The 20,500-nt window shown below is 41.0% G+C and overlaps 1 protein-coding gene across 2 annotated transcripts; it reads left to right on the top strand.

The window, feature by feature from the left end:
- The first annotated feature begins 538 nt into the window (after positions 1-538).
- LOC147898230 (protein CLP1 homolog) lies at positions 539-12,431 on the top strand. 2 transcript variants are annotated; one of them, XM_087379016.1, is made up of 11 exons: positions 539-765; positions 1,161-1,229; positions 4,160-4,294; positions 4,587-4,828; positions 4,929-5,067; positions 10,290-10,346; positions 11,222-11,356; positions 11,430-11,665; positions 11,779-11,823; positions 11,953-12,079; positions 12,149-12,431. In XM_087379016.1, exons 1-10 carry the CDS (start codon positions 571-573, stop codon positions 12,035-12,037), a joined length of 1,338 nt encoding a protein of 445 aa, XP_087235142.1. In that variant the 5' UTR covers positions 539-570; the 3' UTR covers positions 12,038-12,079; positions 12,149-12,431. The 2 variants fall into 2 exon arrangements, with proteins under 2 accessions (XP_087235142.1, XP_087235141.1); XM_087379015.1 differs by having other exon boundaries at positions 11,953-12,431.
- Positions 12,432-20,500: the final 8,069 nt, after the last annotated feature.

Below are 20,500 nucleotides of genomic sequence, written 5' to 3'. Positions count from 1 at the left end.
TGCTCGTAAAGTTAAGCTTCTGACATTGGCTGAGCCCAGAAGATATATTTTCGTGTAGATGATTTCTCGACAAATGGAGGGTAATGAGAGGAGGGCATTGGTTGACCCTTAAGATTTCTCTAGAGATATCAGAATACGAGGCATACAGCTTCTGAAGACTCTTTGTCTTCCAAATTGCAAGAGGAAAGCTATAGTTTAGGGGGTCATTAGATACGCTCAGTTCTAGGGTTATTAAATACATCCATGAGTGCAAGACCAGATACTGTCCTTCTTTGACTTTGTCGCGCAATTGTTATTCAACGCGCACTAGAATGGTTTATTCCCCGCCTGCCTACCGCAGGTCTAGTTGCCACCCGTGTCGAGTGGGAGAGCCTGGGCATTGCTCCCACACCTCCACACACGCACCCGCATATCAACTGCACTGCTCCCACACCACTGGGCAAGGGCCCTACCGTGTCCGTGTGTGAGAAAGGATTGGAATGTTCCCCCTCCTTTTTATGAAACGTGGATGAACGATAGGATTCAAATAACTAATGAGAATAAGTAGCCCACAAAGAGCTTGCAAAGAGCATGGCCAACTCTGCCCTCGTCCCGAGCATGTCCTCCATTACCCGTTACTCGCTTCAGACGGAAAGCGAACTTAGGGTTGAAGTGGGTTGGGATTCAAGCATTCGCGTTCAAGTTCTGGATGGTACAGCTGAAATCTTCGGTACCGAACTTCCTCGTCAGTTCTGGCTCACCTTCACCACAGGCCACAAATTTGCAGTACGCTCCTTTGCGCTCCTTTCTTTTCATGTATACCAATCCAAAAAATAGCCTCTTTTCCTTTGGAAAATCAAGATAGAACAGACGATTAAACATTTATGTAAGACACATTGAGAGGGCTCCTACACCAAGTACAAGGCATTAGAGGTTGCAGAGTACAAGGCATTCATCACAGCACCAATTGGGAAGAATCACTTAAATGGCCATCGAGACGCACAGGTTTGATGGCCATGAAAATGTAGGATTGCATATCGAAGAATCGAGCTCAATCTCATGAGAGCAAAAGTTTACGTGCACTTGTGCACTTATGCAAAGTCTGTTTTTATTCGCTTTATATGCATTGATTCAGATTCTTGTCGTGGAGCCAACGTTCAAATTTTAATGGAATGGTTCAGATATTTACTTGGAGTGGAGCAACATTGGAGATAGATGGGACGGCAGAAGTGGCTTATGTTGCAGATGAGGTAATCGACGGTACCGTTTTTTGCTGAATCATGCTATCTGTCTGGCAACATTGTTGTTGTGTTTGTTTCACGGATTCATGTTGATAACGTTCATACACATGGTGATAGAAGGGATGGTCTAGCTTGCGCCTTTTTTGAAAGAGAGAGCAAGGGTGTTTGCCTCTCACAGTTACCCAACGCCCCCTGTCTTTCTGGTCGAAGTCCATTTTCCTGCCTTTCTCTCCCTTTGCTAGGGGTAGTCAGGACAAAAATGACAGTTTCTTTGGATTCAAGGGTCAAGTGATGTGCTATTTTGCGATTGCTTTACATTCATGACACTCGTTTGCCGTTGCGTGAATTGGAATCGTACATGATCACCAAAGGTTCGCTGATTTTTCCATTTTGTGTCTTGCGTGATGCTCATTTTTACATTCTTTGGGCAAATAGTAAATTTTATGGACTGCACTTATAAAGATGCTCTAAGCATTGTGTTCATTATTATACCCACTTCTCAAAGAAGGAACAAAAGGTCTATCAGCCTGCAGTGCACAACGCAAAAAAAGCCAAAAAAGATCGGGTGAACACCCAGGCACATCCTGGGAATATTAATTCAACAAGAAGTATACTTTTTGAAAATGGACTGCAGACTCTCAGAAACTACAGCCACTCTCCCCAGGTCCTTCAAAGGTTAGACCTCAAAAGCGTATTTGTGATCCTCATTAGCGTTCCTCTTCTCTTTTCTGCACTTGCTTGGGTTCACCTACTAAAGTGTCCCAGTCTGCTGATGGAAGGAAGCGCCAGAGTATTGTTGCCATTTGGGTGCTGTTTCGTTGTAATTCTTGGGTTCACTAATGTAACAATACTAACCTGCCACAGCCCGCCAAAGAGAAATTGTACAATTCTATTTTCTCTTAGGTACAGTTTTGCTATATATGTAGAGCAAACAGGTAGCATGTATGTATATAACGTGGCAAATGTGCATATACCAAAATCATATCATACTTGTATATTCATCAATTTATAACTTGAAAAGACTGCCTGGTTCCCAAAGTATTTACTCTTCTTTTCAGCAAGTCAATCTTTGTTTCGATAATGACCTGGCCATTCTTTTACTGCTCATGGATGACTTTAATGTGTATTATTACGTGTCGATGGGTCAAAGTACAAAAATGCATAAGAAGCTGGAGGACTTGATTGTTTTTGAGTGGGCTTAGGATCAATTTGTTGCTTCAGGGCTGTCCAGCACTCTCCAAGGCTGCTTTAGTGATATGTGATTTTGAGAAATGAGGAACACTGCCCCCAGTTATAAGGCTGTATGTAGTTCTGACTGGAAGTTAAGCTCTTTGTTTCCCCTCCTTTTCTCAGGTTTGAGAAATCTTTCCTTGACCGAATGTGTGGTATTATAGGCCTCTTTAACTTTCGCAGGTTTAGTGTTGAGCAGCCTTCCAGTATATCTGTGAAATACTCCTGCTCATATCAAGATTATGGACACCTCTTCAAAATATCCATTACACATTGACCTCATGCAATGTTTTGTTGTTGCAAGAAGCAAATTCTATTAATTCTTGAAAAAACCATACAACCAGCTTCCAATAGGAGCTGTCGATGAAAACAAAGAAAAGAACTGGTTGCCAGCTACAAGAACAACCATCTGTTTCCAGATCTCATGGCTCATCGCCTATAGAGAGTCCGAAACAGGAGCTAGAAACCATGCTGGTGGTCTATATATCCACACTAATACCCCTTGCAGAAAGGGTGTAGAAAACCCTCATGCAATTAGCTCATGTAGTAGCTCCTCATCCACAAATAGCACTGGACCCATGGTAAAAGCCTCAACCCCTCCCAGCACTACCCTCTTAGCTACTTCTCCTATGTCAACCCTCGCATTACATCCCCCCACTCTGTCCACCTGCTACATGTAGACTACCCCCTCTGCCTTCCCTTTCCTCCCATTCCCTTTCTTTTTGTCCATTCTATTGCAAATTTGTGATTCTGAATCATAACGCAGTCCTAAATATCTGCTTTACAGTACAGAATACTACAGTTGTAACTTGTTCAAAAGTTTTAAGTACCAGATGTATAATTAAAAATAAAAATGCTGCATTTGCTGATGTGTTACGTCCTGTTTCATCCATTATCCTACTCGTTTGTTTTTGAAATATTTATTTTGGCAGTTGTTTCCACATTTCCCTCTCAAATATGTTCTCTATGTGCGTGCATATCTACAAATTGGTTAGTCAAAGTGTATATAAAGAAACCGTGTCCATAGTGGCAAGTTTTCGTCCATGTAATACATGCTGGTATATGTAAGATTTGTTCAATGCAGAGATAATTGTTACAAAAATAAGATAACTCCCTTTTGTCTTGCCATATTCTCTATGGGGAAAGATCAAGCATATATGTACACCTGGTGGGGAATTTTCTTTTATGCTGTGCATATGTAGGTATGGCCATTGCATATTTTGAAAGATCATGCAATTGTTTTGAAAGGAAGTTGTGTCAAGAGGGATAGTCTGTATGCTATCAGTGATAATTGTACTGCTCTGCAAGATATCTATGTTCTTGTAATCCCAATTGCAATGCTCTTCAAGATTCTCTATCGTTGTAATGCTCTCAAGTTCTCTATCCTCTTGCAATTGCAAAAGGGAATTGTAAGCATCCTGAGCATTAATGACAGGACTTGAATACTTAATAAAGAGCAATTTATTACAGGACTGTAAAGCTCCACAACCTAGTTTATGAGGCTTTTGAATTACTATTGTATGCTTCTATTTGGTCTATTTGTCACAAGACTCTTGTAGTTACTATTGTACCCTTCCATGCACTCTTGCTCAATGGGGCAAAAGGTTTGAAATCTCTTGCTATAGCTTATGTTTTACATTTTCTTTGATGGGTCTTTGATTGGCACAACGTGGCCTGCTTTGTGGGGTTGATGGTTTTGAGGGTTGCAGACACCGATGGTGAGCTATGTGAACGTGCATGCAGTACTGGAGCGCAGACGTGCTCGGGCCCGATTGGCCGCAGCTTCGACTGCTCCATTGATTTTGCCTCCTGCGAGGAGGGCTGAAGCTTTATCTCAGTCACAGGTATTGTTAGTGCCTTGTGGAAATTTCATATCTTAAGTCTGTTTTGAATCCACTATAGATGGGCCTTTATTGCATGATCTCCATGTACCAATGGATTAAAGTTAGTTGAACGTTGGAAAACTAGTGGATGATTTCAATAATATCATTATAATATTTTTCCCTGGAAGATAAATTACTAAATGTTCTACTTTTGAATATTTTTAAATTGTAGTAACCATATCACAGATCTCCAAGTGAACTTCTTAGAAAAGTTGCTTGTGAATAATTTTGATCGGTCACTTTGGTGTAACAGGGGCCACGAGTCATTGTGGTGGGACCTAGCGATTGTGGAAAGAGTAGCCTTACAAAAATGCTCTTAGGATGGGCTGCCAGGCAGGGTTGGAAGCCAACTTTTGTGGATCTGGACATTGGTCAAGGCTCTGTCACTGTTCCAGGCACTGTGGCGGCTACTCCGATTGAAATGCCCGTCGATCCTGTTGAGGGCATCCCATTGGAGATTCCACTTGTATACTTCTATGGACACACTATTCCAAGGTGATACGCTCCCAGAAATTCGGAGTCATTGGTATCTTGGCTAAGTTATATATAGAGCTGTCAAAAGATAGCATTTATTGAATTTCTGGTTTGTATGCAGCACGAACACAGATTTATATAGAGCCTTAGTGAAAGAACTTTCTCGTACTTTGGAGATACAATTTGCAGGGAACCCTGAGGCTCGTGCTGCCGGGATGGTTATCAACACTATGGGATGGGTTGAAGGTGTGGGCTATGAGGTGTGTACTTGAAGTTTCTCAGAGTTTGTTTTTTTTGTTTCATAATAAATGAAAAAGAAGAACTTGAGGCATTTGCCTTGTGTGTCTCGTTTGGTGCCTAGCATCTGATGCTGGAATGTTCTTGGTCTATCATGTGTATCTGTAGCACATAGCTGAGTGTCTCTGGCAGAAAATATCTAAGAAAGAAGGGATAGCAGCATGGAGACAAGCAAAATTTTCTGCCAAGGTTTTTGAAAAGAAAAGAAGATGAGCAAAAAAATGCATGTGAAAGAAGAAAAGAAAAATGAAGTACTGTCAAAGGGGCAAACAGCCAGCTGAAGCATAAAAAGTTGGCAAATATAAAGAAAGGAATAGAAGCGGCAATTCAGTGAAAGATGGGTAAGGAACCAGATGTGTCAGCAGGGGGGCCTGTACAAAACCACCTCAGTAGATTAGAGCAGTGTTGGAGCTGCAAGCAGCAAATAGTGGAGGAAATGCTACAGGTCCAGATGAACCGAGATAAATTTGAGACCAATATTCCATTTGGAATGGTCCATTATTCCAAAAGGGTAATTGTTCTCAGCTCTTCCCCTTGCCTCCTCAACAAGTCTTGTAACGACGGTTCAAATTTAAGGGGGAGAGAAATTTGAGACCAATATTCCATTCGGAATGGTCTATTATTCCGAAAGGGTAATTGATCTCAGCTCTTCCCCTTGCCTCAACAATAAGTCTTGTAATGACAATACCATATTCCACAGTGATGTATCCGGTATGTTTCTGGCCATGAAGGTAGGTGCATGAGAGTCAAGCCCCATGGATGGGGTGGTAAGAGCAGTTGATTGGGAGCTCATTAGAACAGGAATTGATGGCACACCTTGTTCACTTCGAGTAGTCCTTTGATTGAAAGTGGAAAGGCTCACAATAGTTTGCAGGCTAGTTCTCTTACCTATTTCCTTGCAAATCCCAGACCCTGCCATTTTTGTATTTCTCAGCGGCACTTTCACTTTCCTTGGTCACTTCACTTTTTGCTTGCTCTTAATTTATTCTCTCTGCCCACCTTTTACTGGAATGGAAGCCTGCTGCCTGCACACACCGCTCAACAAATGTAATACCAATCGAATGTGTGACGGGCTGCGTAGCAAGTGCAACAATTGTTTCACTCACAAAGTGCCACAACCTTCCACAAAGTCTGGCTCAAGCATACAGGGGCATGCTGCCCTCAGTTTGCAACTTACAGTCTCATTCTTAAGCATAACATTTCCACAAAGTCTGACTCAAGCATTCTCAGGCATAACATTTCCACAAAGTCTGACTTAAGCATAAATGGGCATGCTGCCCTTAGTTTGCAACTTACTGCCTCCTTTCTCAAGAATATTTTCCCCTTGAATTTGTACCTGGATGTTCTTTTGCAAATATCCAATTGAAGGCAGCAATAGATAACAGCAGAAAAGGATAAGTCACAGGTATGTCTCGTCTTTGTGTCTGTCGGATAGTCTCTTGCTGTGGCCGGGGGAGTGGTCTTCGTGATCTCTGTTTCTAGTGGGCCATATCAAGAGTAACGCCTTGGCTCGGATGGTCCCCTTTGAGTAGAGCTGGGATGGGCTAAACGTCCATTGTGCGTGCTCTGGTCGACCTCTGCATCGTGTGTGGTCTCAGTGTCCCTTGCTCCACCGCTCTGTGCCATTGCATCTGTGGTCGGCTGGTATGTCGATTCCCAAGTATTTAAAGGTATTGACATATTCAATGGGCTGCCCCTCAAAGCTGGTAACAGGAGGATGTTCAGGTTGGGTGGTGCATACTGCCATTATTTTGGTTTTGGTGACATTAACTTGCAGCCCACTTTCATTGCAAAAGAGCCGAAGTGTTTGTAGTAGTTGATGCATGGAATCAGGGTCAGGCAAAAAGAACCACATCATCTGCATATAGAAGCAACAGTATTGTCCATAGCCCGAGCTTGGGTCCTTGTATCCCTTCTCCTGCTGCAAATTCATTTATGAGTTCTTCTAACTTGTCAATGCAGATTCCAAACAATGTAGGTGAGAGAGGACAGCCTTGTTTTACCCCCATATTACTTTGAAATGCAGCTGACAGTACATGCTCTTGTTTTAGTCTGCATAATACTTTCTCGCATATTCGGGAGATGCCTACCCTTAATGCCAAGGGGACTTCGAGGTTTTGCATTCTTTTCCATAGGCCCCCTCTCGGGACTGTATCAAATGCCTTCTTAAAATCTACAAAACAGCACAAAAGAGTTTTTCCTTTTAGTCTGCTTTCATCCATAAGTACTTTTAGTGTGACCAGATGATCTGCAGTCCTATGCTCTTTACGGAAGCCTGCTTGTCCAATGGCCCTCTTCTTGGTCTCTTCGGCCCAAGTGCTAATTTTTGCTTCAAGCACTGTGCTAAAAAGTTTAGCTAATGTGGAGCTGACCATTATAGTTATGTAGTTAGTGACTGAATTTTTGTCTCCCCCTTTGAATAGGGGCTGAACCCAATTCTCTTGCCAGTCAAGTGGAAAGCCATGGTGTAGAGCATTTGTCAGTATCTGTGATAGCCATTGTTGTGCCCTATCTTCTGTCCATTTTAAGAGTTCAGCACACATGTGCATGAGCTTCAATGTCCTCAAAAGTGAAAGGGTTGACTGAGGCATATGACATTTCTTCATTTCCCATTTCTGTTGCATTGGCATGGTTGTAGAGTCTGATAACATACTCAAGCATTTCCTCATCTGAGATATTTCCCACGACCTTTTTCTTTGGACTCTTAACCCGTTTCCACCCCTTTCTGGGATTCTTGATGAAGGTGATTTTTCCCTTTCCAGAATGTACTTTCTTTTTCTCTTTCTCATGAGGGCATTGTATTGCTTCTCCTTCTGTTTGTAGAGAGATAGAGAGAGAGAGAGAGAGAGAGAGAGAGAGAGAGAGAGATTAACGTCCGCAGGAGGCCTCGCGGGCGTATGGGACAAAGTACAGAATCAAATAACTCATACAGACCACTGTGGGCGGGGGCAAAGGGCTCGCTAAGGCCCTTGCTGAGTACTAAAATGCTATACTAGTGCAAAACAGTGAAAAGGTAGCAAAATAGCATGAGGGTGGCATGAGAATATCAAGTGCTTAGAGCTAGAGTCCAAAATGCATGAACCAGCTCCATGTACCCAGGTCCCATGGTGGCTCTTTGATGAGATGCAAAGAGCTCACGTATCTGCATCTGTCGGGCTGTCTCCCGTGGTGGTGGAGGGCATGGTCTCCTCGATCTTTGGATCCGATGAGCTATGTCAAGGGTGATGCCTCGTCTCGACCGATCTCCCCTGAGGAGATTTGTAATAGGTCGAACCACGATCGTGTGTGCTCTGGTTGCCTGTTACGTCGTGTACGGTCTCTGTGTCCCTCATTCAGCAATCTTGTGTCGGCTCTCTCCACCGATCCATATATCTCTCATGTCGGCTAGCTCCTCCTCCTCTACCCCAGAGTGCCCTGGAGCTGAGTCAAATGCATAGAAATCCGTGACTTGTCTCTGCGCTCAATCTACCGCAGTACCCTGTGGTGCGGTAGTCCCATCCTATTGCTCTCTGACAATACAGACCTGGTCTTGGAAGTGGATCAGTCATGAGAGTGGGCCAAAGCCGTGTCCCTCCTGAAAAAGGCAGTGGTAGCACCCTCGGATCTCATAGTAGGTTGGGTAGACACAGAAAGTGCTCCTCTGTCTTGACTGCCCCCATCGTGCACAACCTGCAAGTCCGTTGCTCTCTGGGTATGCTTGCAGCTCTCACTGCCTCGATCCTCAACTGATGGGACGAGACTCGCATTTGTCTGATGGCAATTCTTAGCGCGTGTGTGAGACTCCTATGTCCTCGAGATACTAAGGTCTAATGATAAGCCCATCCTCCGATACTCTCAGAAAATGGTCATAGTAGAGTTGGGTCTTGGTGGGGAACTCTTGGTTTCCCCCCCCAAGTGCGAGATGTGCGGAGTTGGAGGAGATCTAACCGTATGATGTGATTAATCTCATCTCGTGGAATCAACTCGGGCGGTGCATCCATGCTATATTGAAACGAGGGAAGCCGATCCATCTGAATGCCGTGATTGGCAAACCATGCGGTGATGCGTGCAAACCATGCTGTACCTACCCCCCTCTCTGCTAGTTGTATGGAGGACTCTAGTCAAATGCATAGAAATCCGTGACATGTCTCTGCGCTCGGTCTACCTCAGTACCCTATGGTGCGGCGGTCCCATCCTATTGCTCTCTGATATGTCGTAGTAGCGTCTCCTTGTGTCGTCGCATCTCCATCAAGTAGAGCCTAATACAGACCTGGTTGGAAGTGGATTAGTCGTGAGAGTGGGCCAAAGCCGTGCCCCTCTTGAAAAAGGCAATGGTAGCGTCCTCGGATCTCATAGTAGGTTGGGCAGACACATAGAAAGTGCTCCTCTGTCTCGACCGCCCCCATCGTGCACAACTTGCAAGTTCGCTGCTCTCTGGGTATGCCTACAGCTCTCCCTGCCTCGATCCTCAGGTGATGGGATGAGACCCGCATCTGTCCGATGGCAATTCTCAGCACGTGTGAGACTCCTCTGTTCTCGAGATACTGAGGTCTGATGATGAGCCCATCCTCCGATACTCTCAGAAAATGGTCATAGTGGAGGTGGGTCTTGGTGGGGAACTCCTACCCCCCCCCCCCAAGTGCAAGGTGTGTGGGTCTTGGTGGGGAACTCCTGGTGCAAGGTGTGTGGAGCTGGAGGAGATCTAACCGTATGATGCGATTAATCTCATCCCGTGGGATCAACTCGGGTGGTGCATCCATGCTATACTGAAACGAGGGAAGCCGATCCATCTGAATGCCATGATTGGCAAACCATGCGGTGATGCGTGCAAACCATGCTGTACCCACCCCACTCTCTGCTAGTCGTATGAAGGACTCTAGTGTAGGTCTCACACTCTGTGGAGGAAAGTCACTGTCTGAAAAATGGCATCAACAAGAGATAGATAGATGGAGAGAGAGAGAGAGAGAGAGAGAGAGAGAGAGAGAGAGAGAGAGAATGTTTCTTTCAATTGAAATTCCATTTGGGAACAAATTGCATTCTTAGATGGCGATAGTCAGTCCACCTAAATGCAATCTTTAGCTATAAGGTATGTTGGTTGTATAGGGCTATCTCTAAGTTAATGCCATGGAGAATAAAGATGACCTAATTGACTTAAATTTGGAATTGATGCTCTTTCATCTAAGACATTTTATTTTGGCTGTTGCAGTTGCTTTTGCATGCAATTGAGACGTTCAATGCGGATGTAATTTTAGTACTTGGTCAGGTAACTGAAATGACTTCATAGTATTTTAGTCTTTGGGTAATTGTTTCAATGTGATTTAGTCTTAGGTTTGTGTATTGCTTATATGTCAAACAACAAAACCACACACCCCCCCCCCCCCCCCACCCCCACCCACCCAACCTCCTTTTTTTGTGTGTTTGTGCTAGTGTTGCTTTTGTTGTGATAAATAGCTTCTCTCTCTCTCTCTCTCTCTCTCTCTCACTACATTCTAGGCCCTCTTGCTCTCAATTCATAAATACACACCTCAAGAGTCTTCCTTTCATACTAGGAGTAAAAATCATTCTCATAAATCCTTGTACCTTTGCGTTACCAAGCCTACATAGACCACCCACACTATCCCTCCACATACTACCACAATCAACTTGACCATTTGATCACACGTTGGATATTATATATGGTGGACCCCCAAGAAAATAGTAAGGCTCTGTTCTTGGATTACAAGTAGGTGTTTGGAAACTATTTTTGGTTATGTAAACAGAGGTAGAACTTATCAGAGTGAGCTTTTGAAAAGCTCTTTGTTGGGCCACTCATGTTTGGCTCTTGTTTACCAAAGTACGCCATGATTGGCCAGTACATTAGAAGCAATCTTGTTGTGAAAGTACTGGCTTGTTAAGCATGGTCAGAACTGTGCAGTTGTTGCTTCCTTACATATCCTTTGGCTTAAGTTTGGCCTGACATTCTAGCTTTGATGCATTGAGTAATTTACATGTCGACAGAGTGTGGGAAATAAATCTTAGAAGCTCTTGTAAGGCATCTTATATTGAGGATATTGGTATTTTATGCATTTTAATAAGTTCCATGAAGAATAATTCTAACTACTTTCTTTACTGATATCACCTGCAAATATCGGTGTATAGGAGAAGCTTTACAGCATGCTGCGAGACAAGTTTAAAGCCAAGGCTGGTGTGGATATAGTCAAGCTTCATAAATCTGGGGGTGTGGTTGCACGAAGCTCCAAGTTCAGACAACGGATGAGGAACTTAAAGATCAGGGTGCGCTTAGCATTGATGATGGTTAGCATTTGAGAAGTTTTGTAGATATTAATTTACTTTTTCCCTGTGACAGGAGTACTTCTATGGATTGTCCAACGAGCTATCACCACATGCAGCTTCTGCCAACTTTAGTGAGTTGCAAGTTTTCCGTGTTGGTGGAGGGCCACAGGCTCCTAGGTCAGCACTTCCCATTGGTGCAGAGCCGACTGCAGATCCCACACGTGTAGTGCCTGTAACGATCAGTCATGATCTTGTTCATTCTGTGCTAGCAATCTCCTACGCAAAAGAGCCAGAGCAACTACTTTCTAGGTTTGTCTTATTATAGAATGCTTAGCTCATTCATTTGGCTGCTGCTTTGAGAATTCTCGAAGTTGAGCATGGATGCCATTAACGATTATCTGATTCAATTGTTTTGTCTGCAGCAATGTTGCAGGGTTTATATATGTAACTGACATAGATGTTCCAAGGTATGACAACATCCATTCTGCTATATGATTTCAAATAGTTTGTTTTGCTTTCTCCTCGGGACAATGGTTTTTTTAAATTGAAGCATTTGGGCCTACCCTAGCTCATTTTAAGGCTTCATCATCATGCAGGAAAAAGCTCTCATATGTTGCTCCTTGTCCTGGGCCACTCCCAAATAACCTTCTGTTAACTGGTTCCTTACCGTGGGTCGAGTGAGTCATCTCTAAATATGGTGCACAATGTGCAAAAAATATAAAGGTATACAAGGGACATCTTAGTCTCTGTGCGTCCTGGCAAAAACGGATCGCTGATCTTACCATCATACAGGGGTTATGCAGAACGATTCATGGGGAGAACAGTGGACTTTTTAAGACCAGATTTCAAGAGCAAGGTTATCACTCCAGTAACGTGGACTGCACTGGCATTGGATTGCATCGAGGGCCTAGTCTGTGGTTGTATGTTATCATTTACAACAGACTGTATTTGCTTATGGACACGCAGACAACAAAATAATGTGTATAGCTTCAGCTGATTGAAAGCTGCTTTGTGGATCCATTCTGATCTTTTTCTCCTTCAGTTACTTTGGAAAATTAAGATTTGGCTGGTAGAATAGTTGGTGCACTTGGTTAATGTCGTGTTGGATTTTCACATCGACAAAATTACTCTTCCATAACATGTTTGAGGTCCAACCGTCAATTGCTTGAATTATACTTTTTTGATATTTAAATGTGCCAAAATCATCATGATAATATAATCATCACTACCAGTAGCTATTTGCCCAAGGATTCCTAGACACATACTAGGTTTTCTCATCGAAATGTGTTCCCCTCCCCAAAGATGAGAATGTCCTTGGTTGCAGTGCTTCACTAAGAATTTTTATGTTTGTAGATAGAAAAACCTACACTTTCATCTCACAAGTTTTTCTAGGAACTTTTTAGGTGTTAAGGCCAAAACATTCAACTTTTCATCTCACAAGTTTTTGTAGGAACTTCTCAGGTATTAACGCCAAAATATCTACAAACATGGAAAGTTTTATGAATTTTAAAAATTTCTAAAACAAATATAGCCTAGATTTGAAAATTTACAGATTCATTGTACATGCTTTGTGGCTTAGTTGCAACTTGTTGTATGTGTGGTTGCCCAATCTTAGAGCTAGAAGAGATTTGGAGGTGGTCCATGGTTGATCTGAACAGCATGCCAAGAATTTGTAAGTACATGGGCGTGCATGGATGAACCACCTTGAGCTAGATGAGAGTGCAAAATGCCATTCTAGTGCTATGTGATCATGATGGAGACCAATGTGGACCTCGTCATAGCATAAGTGTATTGGTTTGAGGGAGGCGGTTAATGGATATGCCATGACAATGAAACCATCTAGTTGCACATGAATTCTCATATCCCCCTATTGTCAATTGCAAGTGTCCTTCAAGGGATCCTATAGTCTACTCTTTTGGGATGGCTGTTTTGTCAATATTGATCAACATAGGTGATGAGGTGAAAGATGCTCAGTGTGTGCAAGGTCTCATATCAAACTTTGCGAGTATTGTACTATGTGGAGTGCTCTACTTCTCTTGGCATGCAAGCAAGATTATGTACGAGTAGCTTGATCCGTCTAGGATGGGTTAGAGACCCGCTCTGCTAGGTCTCAAGGTGCTAAAATGTCTTTAATTTCAATATATAGTAAAGGCATTGTGTGGCTTGGTTACGGAATAGTAAAGGTGAAGCATATATGGCAAATCTCCAAATTAAAAAGATGCGCTTTCCACATGCATGCAATTCGTGTTTCAATTAATGGGAATTTTTTGTGACATGAATTTTTGATCGAAGTGTCGAGGAGAAGGTGAAGACATGTGTGCGTGCGCGTATGCGCGCACACAATAATTTTGATTAGTAAATGTATTTCACACAAACACTTATAATTTACACAAACACACACATACATGTATACTTTTTCAATTATGAATTATTCTTTTATGTACCTTCCTTCAAATATCTCCTTTACACTCTTTTTAACCACCCCACATACCAAGCACAATAATCCTCCCATACCTCCACTAACTGTTTTCCAACCCATGCACTCATTTGCTCCTTACTCCACTTGTGACTTCAACATTTTTTTTAATTATCTAAGAATTCACATGGTTGTCTATATTTCTAGGTAAAGCGATAACAAGTTGGAAAAAACATGCATTATCTGTCTATCCAAATGTAACTACGATGTTATAATACCTAGTTTGTTTGGATGGTGGCAAGTAAGTGGACCTTGACCTCGAAATCTGAATTGCTTGAGGATTCGATATCTTTTTTCAATATTGTTAAAAATTCTTTATTTGGGTGGAAATTTTTATAAACCCTACTTGTTACATTTTAAAGCTTCGATGGCTCAAACATTTTTTCTTTACATGTTCTTCTTTTTTAAACTTTTTATCCAATTAATAGATTACTTGTATGGCTCAGTTATTGATGGGACTTTTTAACCTACACACACACACACACACACACAGTTGTTTGTTATGCCTAAGGGAAAGGGTTGAAATTAGACTATTAACATCACTAAATTTATTAAGGGTGTGATGGTCAGAGCTGTAGCACTTTTGGCAATGCTTGTATGTCGGTCTCTTATACCAAGAATATAACAAAAGAACTTTTATAAACATAACAAACTAATATCTAAATGCCTAAATTGTCTAAAACCTTTTTGGTTTCTTATGAAAAATAGCTTTTCCATTGGACCTCTCAGCTTCCTAAAACCACCTCTCAGCATTCTTTCATATCCCTAATGCATTGGATATCTTCGATGCCAATGTAGAGATACATTGCAACATAATCAATCTTGGTTCATGGGATACATTAGTTTGAGGAAATAAATAAATAGACTTTATGAAATTATTTGAAATAAATGTGTTTGTATGCATACAAATAAATATATGCATGTTCAAGTCTAGGAACGTAGGCCACTTATATTTGTTACGTCTTTTTTTGTAACACAACAAAATATTTAAATGCAAGCTAATGAAAAAAATCTCTATAATAGAGTAATTCAAAATAGTACATCCGAAAATGGAGTCACATATTCGAACATGCAATATCTACATCCAAGAATCGAGTGATATCTCCAAATACGCATCCGCGAACAAAGTCATAACTAAACATACAAAGTCTACAATAGACACACAAACATCTCTAAGGGAAGAGTCTGTGGCCATGTACTCCACGTCTATCACGTCTATGTCGGATGACGAACATACCACAGACTACGAACAATCCAATCTAGACCCACATCACACAAAAAGGACATTATTGAGCCGTAAAAGTTTTACAACTATATGTTGATAAAACCTAACTCAGTCGTTAGAGTAGTTACTCTAACGCAAAGGAGTGTGAATAATGCAAACAAAGGTGTATGAATAGTCCAAATTGTCCCCTTGAAAGAAAATTCATGTTCTCACATGCACATAGTATCCCAACCAGCAGACAACGATGGTCTACGGTCCCATCAGTCCCATGAAGCCATCAAGTGATGACACCATAATATCCCAAGTGGACTTGTCCCGCAAAAGGATGATTGACGTGAAGATTTATTACAAACCTTGAATCAGGAATAAACCTAAAATAAAAATAATAGCATGTTCACCCACTCATATATAATCCAAATAACTTTTTATTTTAACAAAATGAAGCCACAAATAGTATACAGGTTTTCTACCCAAAGTAGCTCGCTAGCCTAGATCAAGCGTCAGTAGGTACGGGCTCTCCATAGAGCTCCAGCCTGCAGGATGTATATATTTCTAAAAGTCAATGACTCTACTATTAAATAGATCGACATAAAACTTATCTATCAAGCAATTATGTACCTGCCACCTGCGCTCTTATTTCAGTGACAAAGGTAAATTGTCTAGACATTCTATCGCATTGCAAGAAAGATACGTATGTGTCAATCTATATATATAGGAGAAAATAGTAGACTTTCTAAAATACAATTTCTAGAGAAAATAGTATGTAGTATATTGCTAACCCATAAATTAAATGGAAATTTAATTTTCACATAGTAGTGAACACACAAAGCTCAGAAAAGCCAGACATTATCAAGGACAAAGTCATGAAATATTACATCGTACTTAATATTTATATATATAGCTGGCATTCCCCAAGAGATACGACCATTCTTGGATGGAATATTGAATGAACTAAAAAAAAAATCTACAAAGAGTTGTCGTAACTTTTCAATCCATGCTCCACAAGCTTGCAATTGATAGGCTTTTGATTGCTTGAAACAATCTAATGATACAAAAAAGACTCTTAAAGACTACAAAACCATAAATGTGTAGATTACATAAATTAAGATTTGCCACCCAAGAAAGTCTTAGGAGGGTTTGAAAGAACAAATGGCATACTCATAGGCTCTTGTTGTTGCCAATTGCAAAACTTCCCTGTATACAACATTTGTGGTAGAAGTTATTTTCGCATTCTCATCATTGGCATCAGACACATTCTACGGAAGAAATACCTTAATAGCATTCGATGCTTGTATATGTAAGCATGCCACGTACAATTGCTCATGAACACTGGCGTCACCAAGTATTGACCCAAAATAGAGAATGTTTGGCCCCGTGCCTTGTTGATTGTCATGCTGAACGCCAATTGGATAGGAAATTTCCTTCTCCTCATCTCGAATGGAAGTTTTTGGTTACTTGGAATGAATGTTATCTGTGGAATGAACGTTCTATCTTCAACAATGGTATTGGTAATGGTTTCAACTTCTAACACTTTTGTGTAAAACTCTTTGCATATCAACCACATCCCATTACACAGTCATTGGAGAGGATTCAAATTGCACAACAAAGTTATAGGAGCATTCCTTTTCAAAATCCATCGATGAAGGGGATATCCACCACCAAGATCTAGACTGTTCAGATACTGTACTGCATACAAAATAGAATCTTCACCTTACTCCTTTTCCTCCCCGAGCATTGCCTTCAATGCGGTAGCATTAATTGCATCAACCTCAAGGATTCGAGGTGCAAGAATAGCGTGCTGTTGGAAAGATGGTGCACAATACGAAACTATTACAAGCCCTCTATACACCCATCCAATGAGGCCTTCCATGGACTTTGTCTCTAAAAGCATTAGCGATGGAATTACAATAATATCTTCTTTTGTACATCTGTTTATTCCATTTCCAATGTCCAAAACCCATTGTGTGAAATCTTGCTCAGTGGTGTTATTATCATTCCAAAGGACCCTTATATTTTGTGTTAGCTTCAATACTATAGTACACTCGCAAATCCTTGAGTGGCATAAGGTAGCATTGACAATGTCCTCTTGTCTTTCTTTTGGAAGCATTGGCAAGACTTGTCTAAAATCCCCCCCCAACAACACCACCTTTCCATCACAAAGTTGCTCATTCAACATGATATCGCACAATATTCTATCCAGTGCCTGCCTCAAAAGCAAACTGATGAGTCATGGGTACCTCATCCCATATTATCAACTTAGCCAGCATCAAAACATCTCCAAGGTGACTATTAACCTTAATATTGCAACTGCTAGTACCATCCAGCTCCAACGGTATCTTAAATATTGAGTGTGCCGTGCATCCATTGGTTAGTAGCAATGCTGCAATCATAGAAGATGTGCATGCCAAAGCGATAAGCCCCTGCCCACACAATTGAGACAGTAAAAAATTGTAGATGAAGGTCTTTCCAGATCCTCCTGGACCATCAAGGAAAAACATCTCACCACTGTCTGCATAGATCCTTGCCAAAATTTTATTGTGAAGGCAACATGTTGGCAATGATTGAAGGTACTTTCCATCCCCTAGCCAGTTTGTGCTTCTTTTGCAGCATCAAACATTCTTTCTTGCAATAAGCCACTTGTAGCTTTTGACAAAGATGATTTTTTGACAATAGGCATTCTGTTAAACTCTACCAACCTTCACCCATGCTGTTGAAGAATGTGCTCCAAGTATAGTACAACCTTCTTTCTCACCAAGGGATGATGATCAATTAAATTCCCCACACTTGATTCCAATACGTGGAAAAAATCATCTGAAAGCTCATTGAAAAATCTTACCCACAAAAGACCAGGAGGCATTGGCTCAGAAAAAACCAAATTGTGACAAGCGGGTGTCTCAACTAGGTGATATTTTGATAGAACACGGCCTCTTACATAAACACAAACATTCGTCATCACTTTCCAACAAACCCCTAGCTATGCATGCTTCCTTGAAAGTAGGATAGAATTGCCTATAAAAGTACAAAGGTCATCAAAAGACTTGCAACCCTTGCACACATTAAGCAATATATGCATGAAGTAGAGCTCACCCGCTGATGGAGAAATATTGTACATTCGGCCAATGGTATTGCCCCTCTATCTTCTAGTCCACCGCTTACTGAATTTGTTCTAGACCAACTCGCATGGCAAGTCACTGTACAACAAGTTACTTGCACCATGTTGCAATAGATTGTAAGTGAAACATTCTATTAGAGTAGTCTTCCGACTTTGTTTTGATCCACTATATTCTGCAAATCATCATCATCTCAAAATATGATGTTATTGCACATTGGAAGATGAATCATCATCATCTCAAAATATGATGTTATTGCACATCGGAAGATGAACCTGCAACCTTTGAAGGACTGGTTTTTCATCATGCATGACATACTAATAAATCTGCCAACATGCTTTTGATGCTAACATGTAACATGCATCCAAGAATTGATGATCTCATCAATGCCACCATTGACTGGGTTGTGCAACTGTCCTTGTTCTTTTGCATTGCTTTGTCATGACCCTTTTATACGTATTTGTATAAATACTTAACTGCAATAATTATGGAGCAAATTTCAACATTGATATGTGCCTTGTAACTCATGGAGAGGAAAGGATTAAATGGCACAATCCAACGATTATCTACTACACCTCCTTTTACCTATATCTTTCTACCATCATCCTGTTGCATGTAAATAGGGTACCCATCATTGCCAACCATAGTAAACTAAGAGGATGCATGTGGGTAACGAGAATGCATTCGCCATCAACCATGCAAGTTCAGAGTCATTCAACGTACCACACATGTCACAAACCATGCACATTACATTGTTCAGTAACCTCATGCAACTCTGGCAACTATGTTTTATTTGCCAACTCTGCACATACCAATCGATCATAGTGACCTATCTCCACAGGTTTGAAGGCACCTTCCAAAATTAACAATATATGTGAGTGTGGCAGACCTCTCTTCTAAAACTCAATCACACATATGTATAGAGCTACCTTCCCAAACAAATTATCTTTTGTAATCGATCGCATCATATCCTTATGCTTTTGATAAAATACATGGGTTGTAAAATCTAGATGTATTCTCAGAGTAAGTATAGTGTATTCTCATTCTCCTCCTTAAGTCCCATATTTTATTTGAGTGGAACTTTTATTGGATTCTCATCATACTATGTCTTTGACCTACCATACTTGTAAGTCCAAAGTTTACATAACATTTTTCCTTGCTTCTCTGCTTTGAAGTTCTTTCAAAATCCATTTTATGGATTATATTTCATTGAGGACTTTGTCAGAGTCATCAAATTGAGAGGAGTCTAATAATACACCATACAAACCCCCAAAATGAGGACTATTACTGAAGAGTTTTATTGCGTTTGGGTTCTAGGAAAGTCCTCTAAATTAAAACTGATATAACATTGGAAGGCTCAAATGGTTAAGTGGGTACAAGGGTTAAGCATAAAAAAGAATAATAATAATGACAAACAAAAAGAGGAGGAAGAGTTACAACTAGCTAATGAAGGGTGGCATTACATTCCATCACACCTTTTTAATGGGAATGTCCTTCCTCTGAGTCAAACTAAGAGCTTGTCGGTGCTTCTCGAAAAGCTCTTTGCCAAGTGGTTTGGCAACATCTCTTTCCTATCACAATGTTGCAGTGTGATGTCACCAAGTAGCACTCTTTCTTTGATGAAGTGCTCTCTAACATCAATGTGCTTGGTACTGGAATGATATACTAGATTCTTGGCCAATGCTTGAGCCAATTGATTATCCAGTATATTGTTTTTGGCTTTGATTCATCAAAGTAGTCTATTTTTGACAATAGTCTTCTGAGCCATATAGCCTCACATGCACCTGTAGTGAGTGCCCTATATTTTGCTTCAGTTGAAAACAAAGAAACATTTGGTCGCTTGTTTGACAACCATGATATAGCACCTTGACCAAGGAAAAATGCATATCCCCGTGTGGATCTCTGGGCCTCATGATCTCCAGCATAGTCACTATCAAAAGTATCCATGCAACCTTGGATGACTTCCTGAGTATTCTATTCCAAATTGTCTTGTACCTCTGATGTATCTCACGACTCTTTTGGCTGCATTCAAGTGAGACTGTCTTGGATTTGCCATAAATTATGCTAGTGAGCTTACTACATAACAAATATCTGGCCGTGTGATAGTTAGATATATAAGAGATCCGATGAGCTGCCAATAAAATCTATAATTGACTGTAGTTTTTTTTGAATCTTTTGTAAGTTTCAAACTCTGTTCCATGGGAGTGGCTGCAATCTTGTAATCTGCCATATGAAACTTCTTCAAGATACTATCAACATATTTTAGCTGACTCATGAAGGTGCTTCCTAAATCTCCCCAGAACTCAATACCAAGATAATAGTGCATAAGTCCA

This window comes from Dipteris shenzhenensis, chromosome 9 (genome assembly GCF_047967505.1).
Source record: "Dipteris shenzhenensis isolate YYH24624 ecotype China chromosome 9, Dip_SZ_1.0, whole genome shotgun sequence".
In the NCBI taxonomy this organism is placed as follows: Eukaryota; Viridiplantae; Streptophyta; class Polypodiopsida; order Gleicheniales; family Dipteridaceae; genus Dipteris; species Dipteris shenzhenensis.
Note: the sequence above shows the minus strand (reverse complement) of the source record. Positions and strands in the feature narration are given on the sequence as shown.

Bases quoted from the DNA above. Each gene is read 5' to 3' on its own strand.
- LOC147898230 (XM_087379016.1), top strand. From the start codon at position 571: ATGGCCAACTCTGCCCTCGTCCCGAGCATGTCCTCCATTACCCGTTAC. The intron at 11,666-11,778 runs GTTTGTCTTATT...TTTTGTCTGCAG, and splicing joins CCAGAGCAACTACTTTCTAG to CAATGTTGCAGGGTTTATAT. The intron at 11,824-11,952 runs GTATGACAACAT...ATCATCATGCAG, and splicing joins ACTGACATAGATGTTCCAAG to GAAAAAGCTCTCATATGTTG.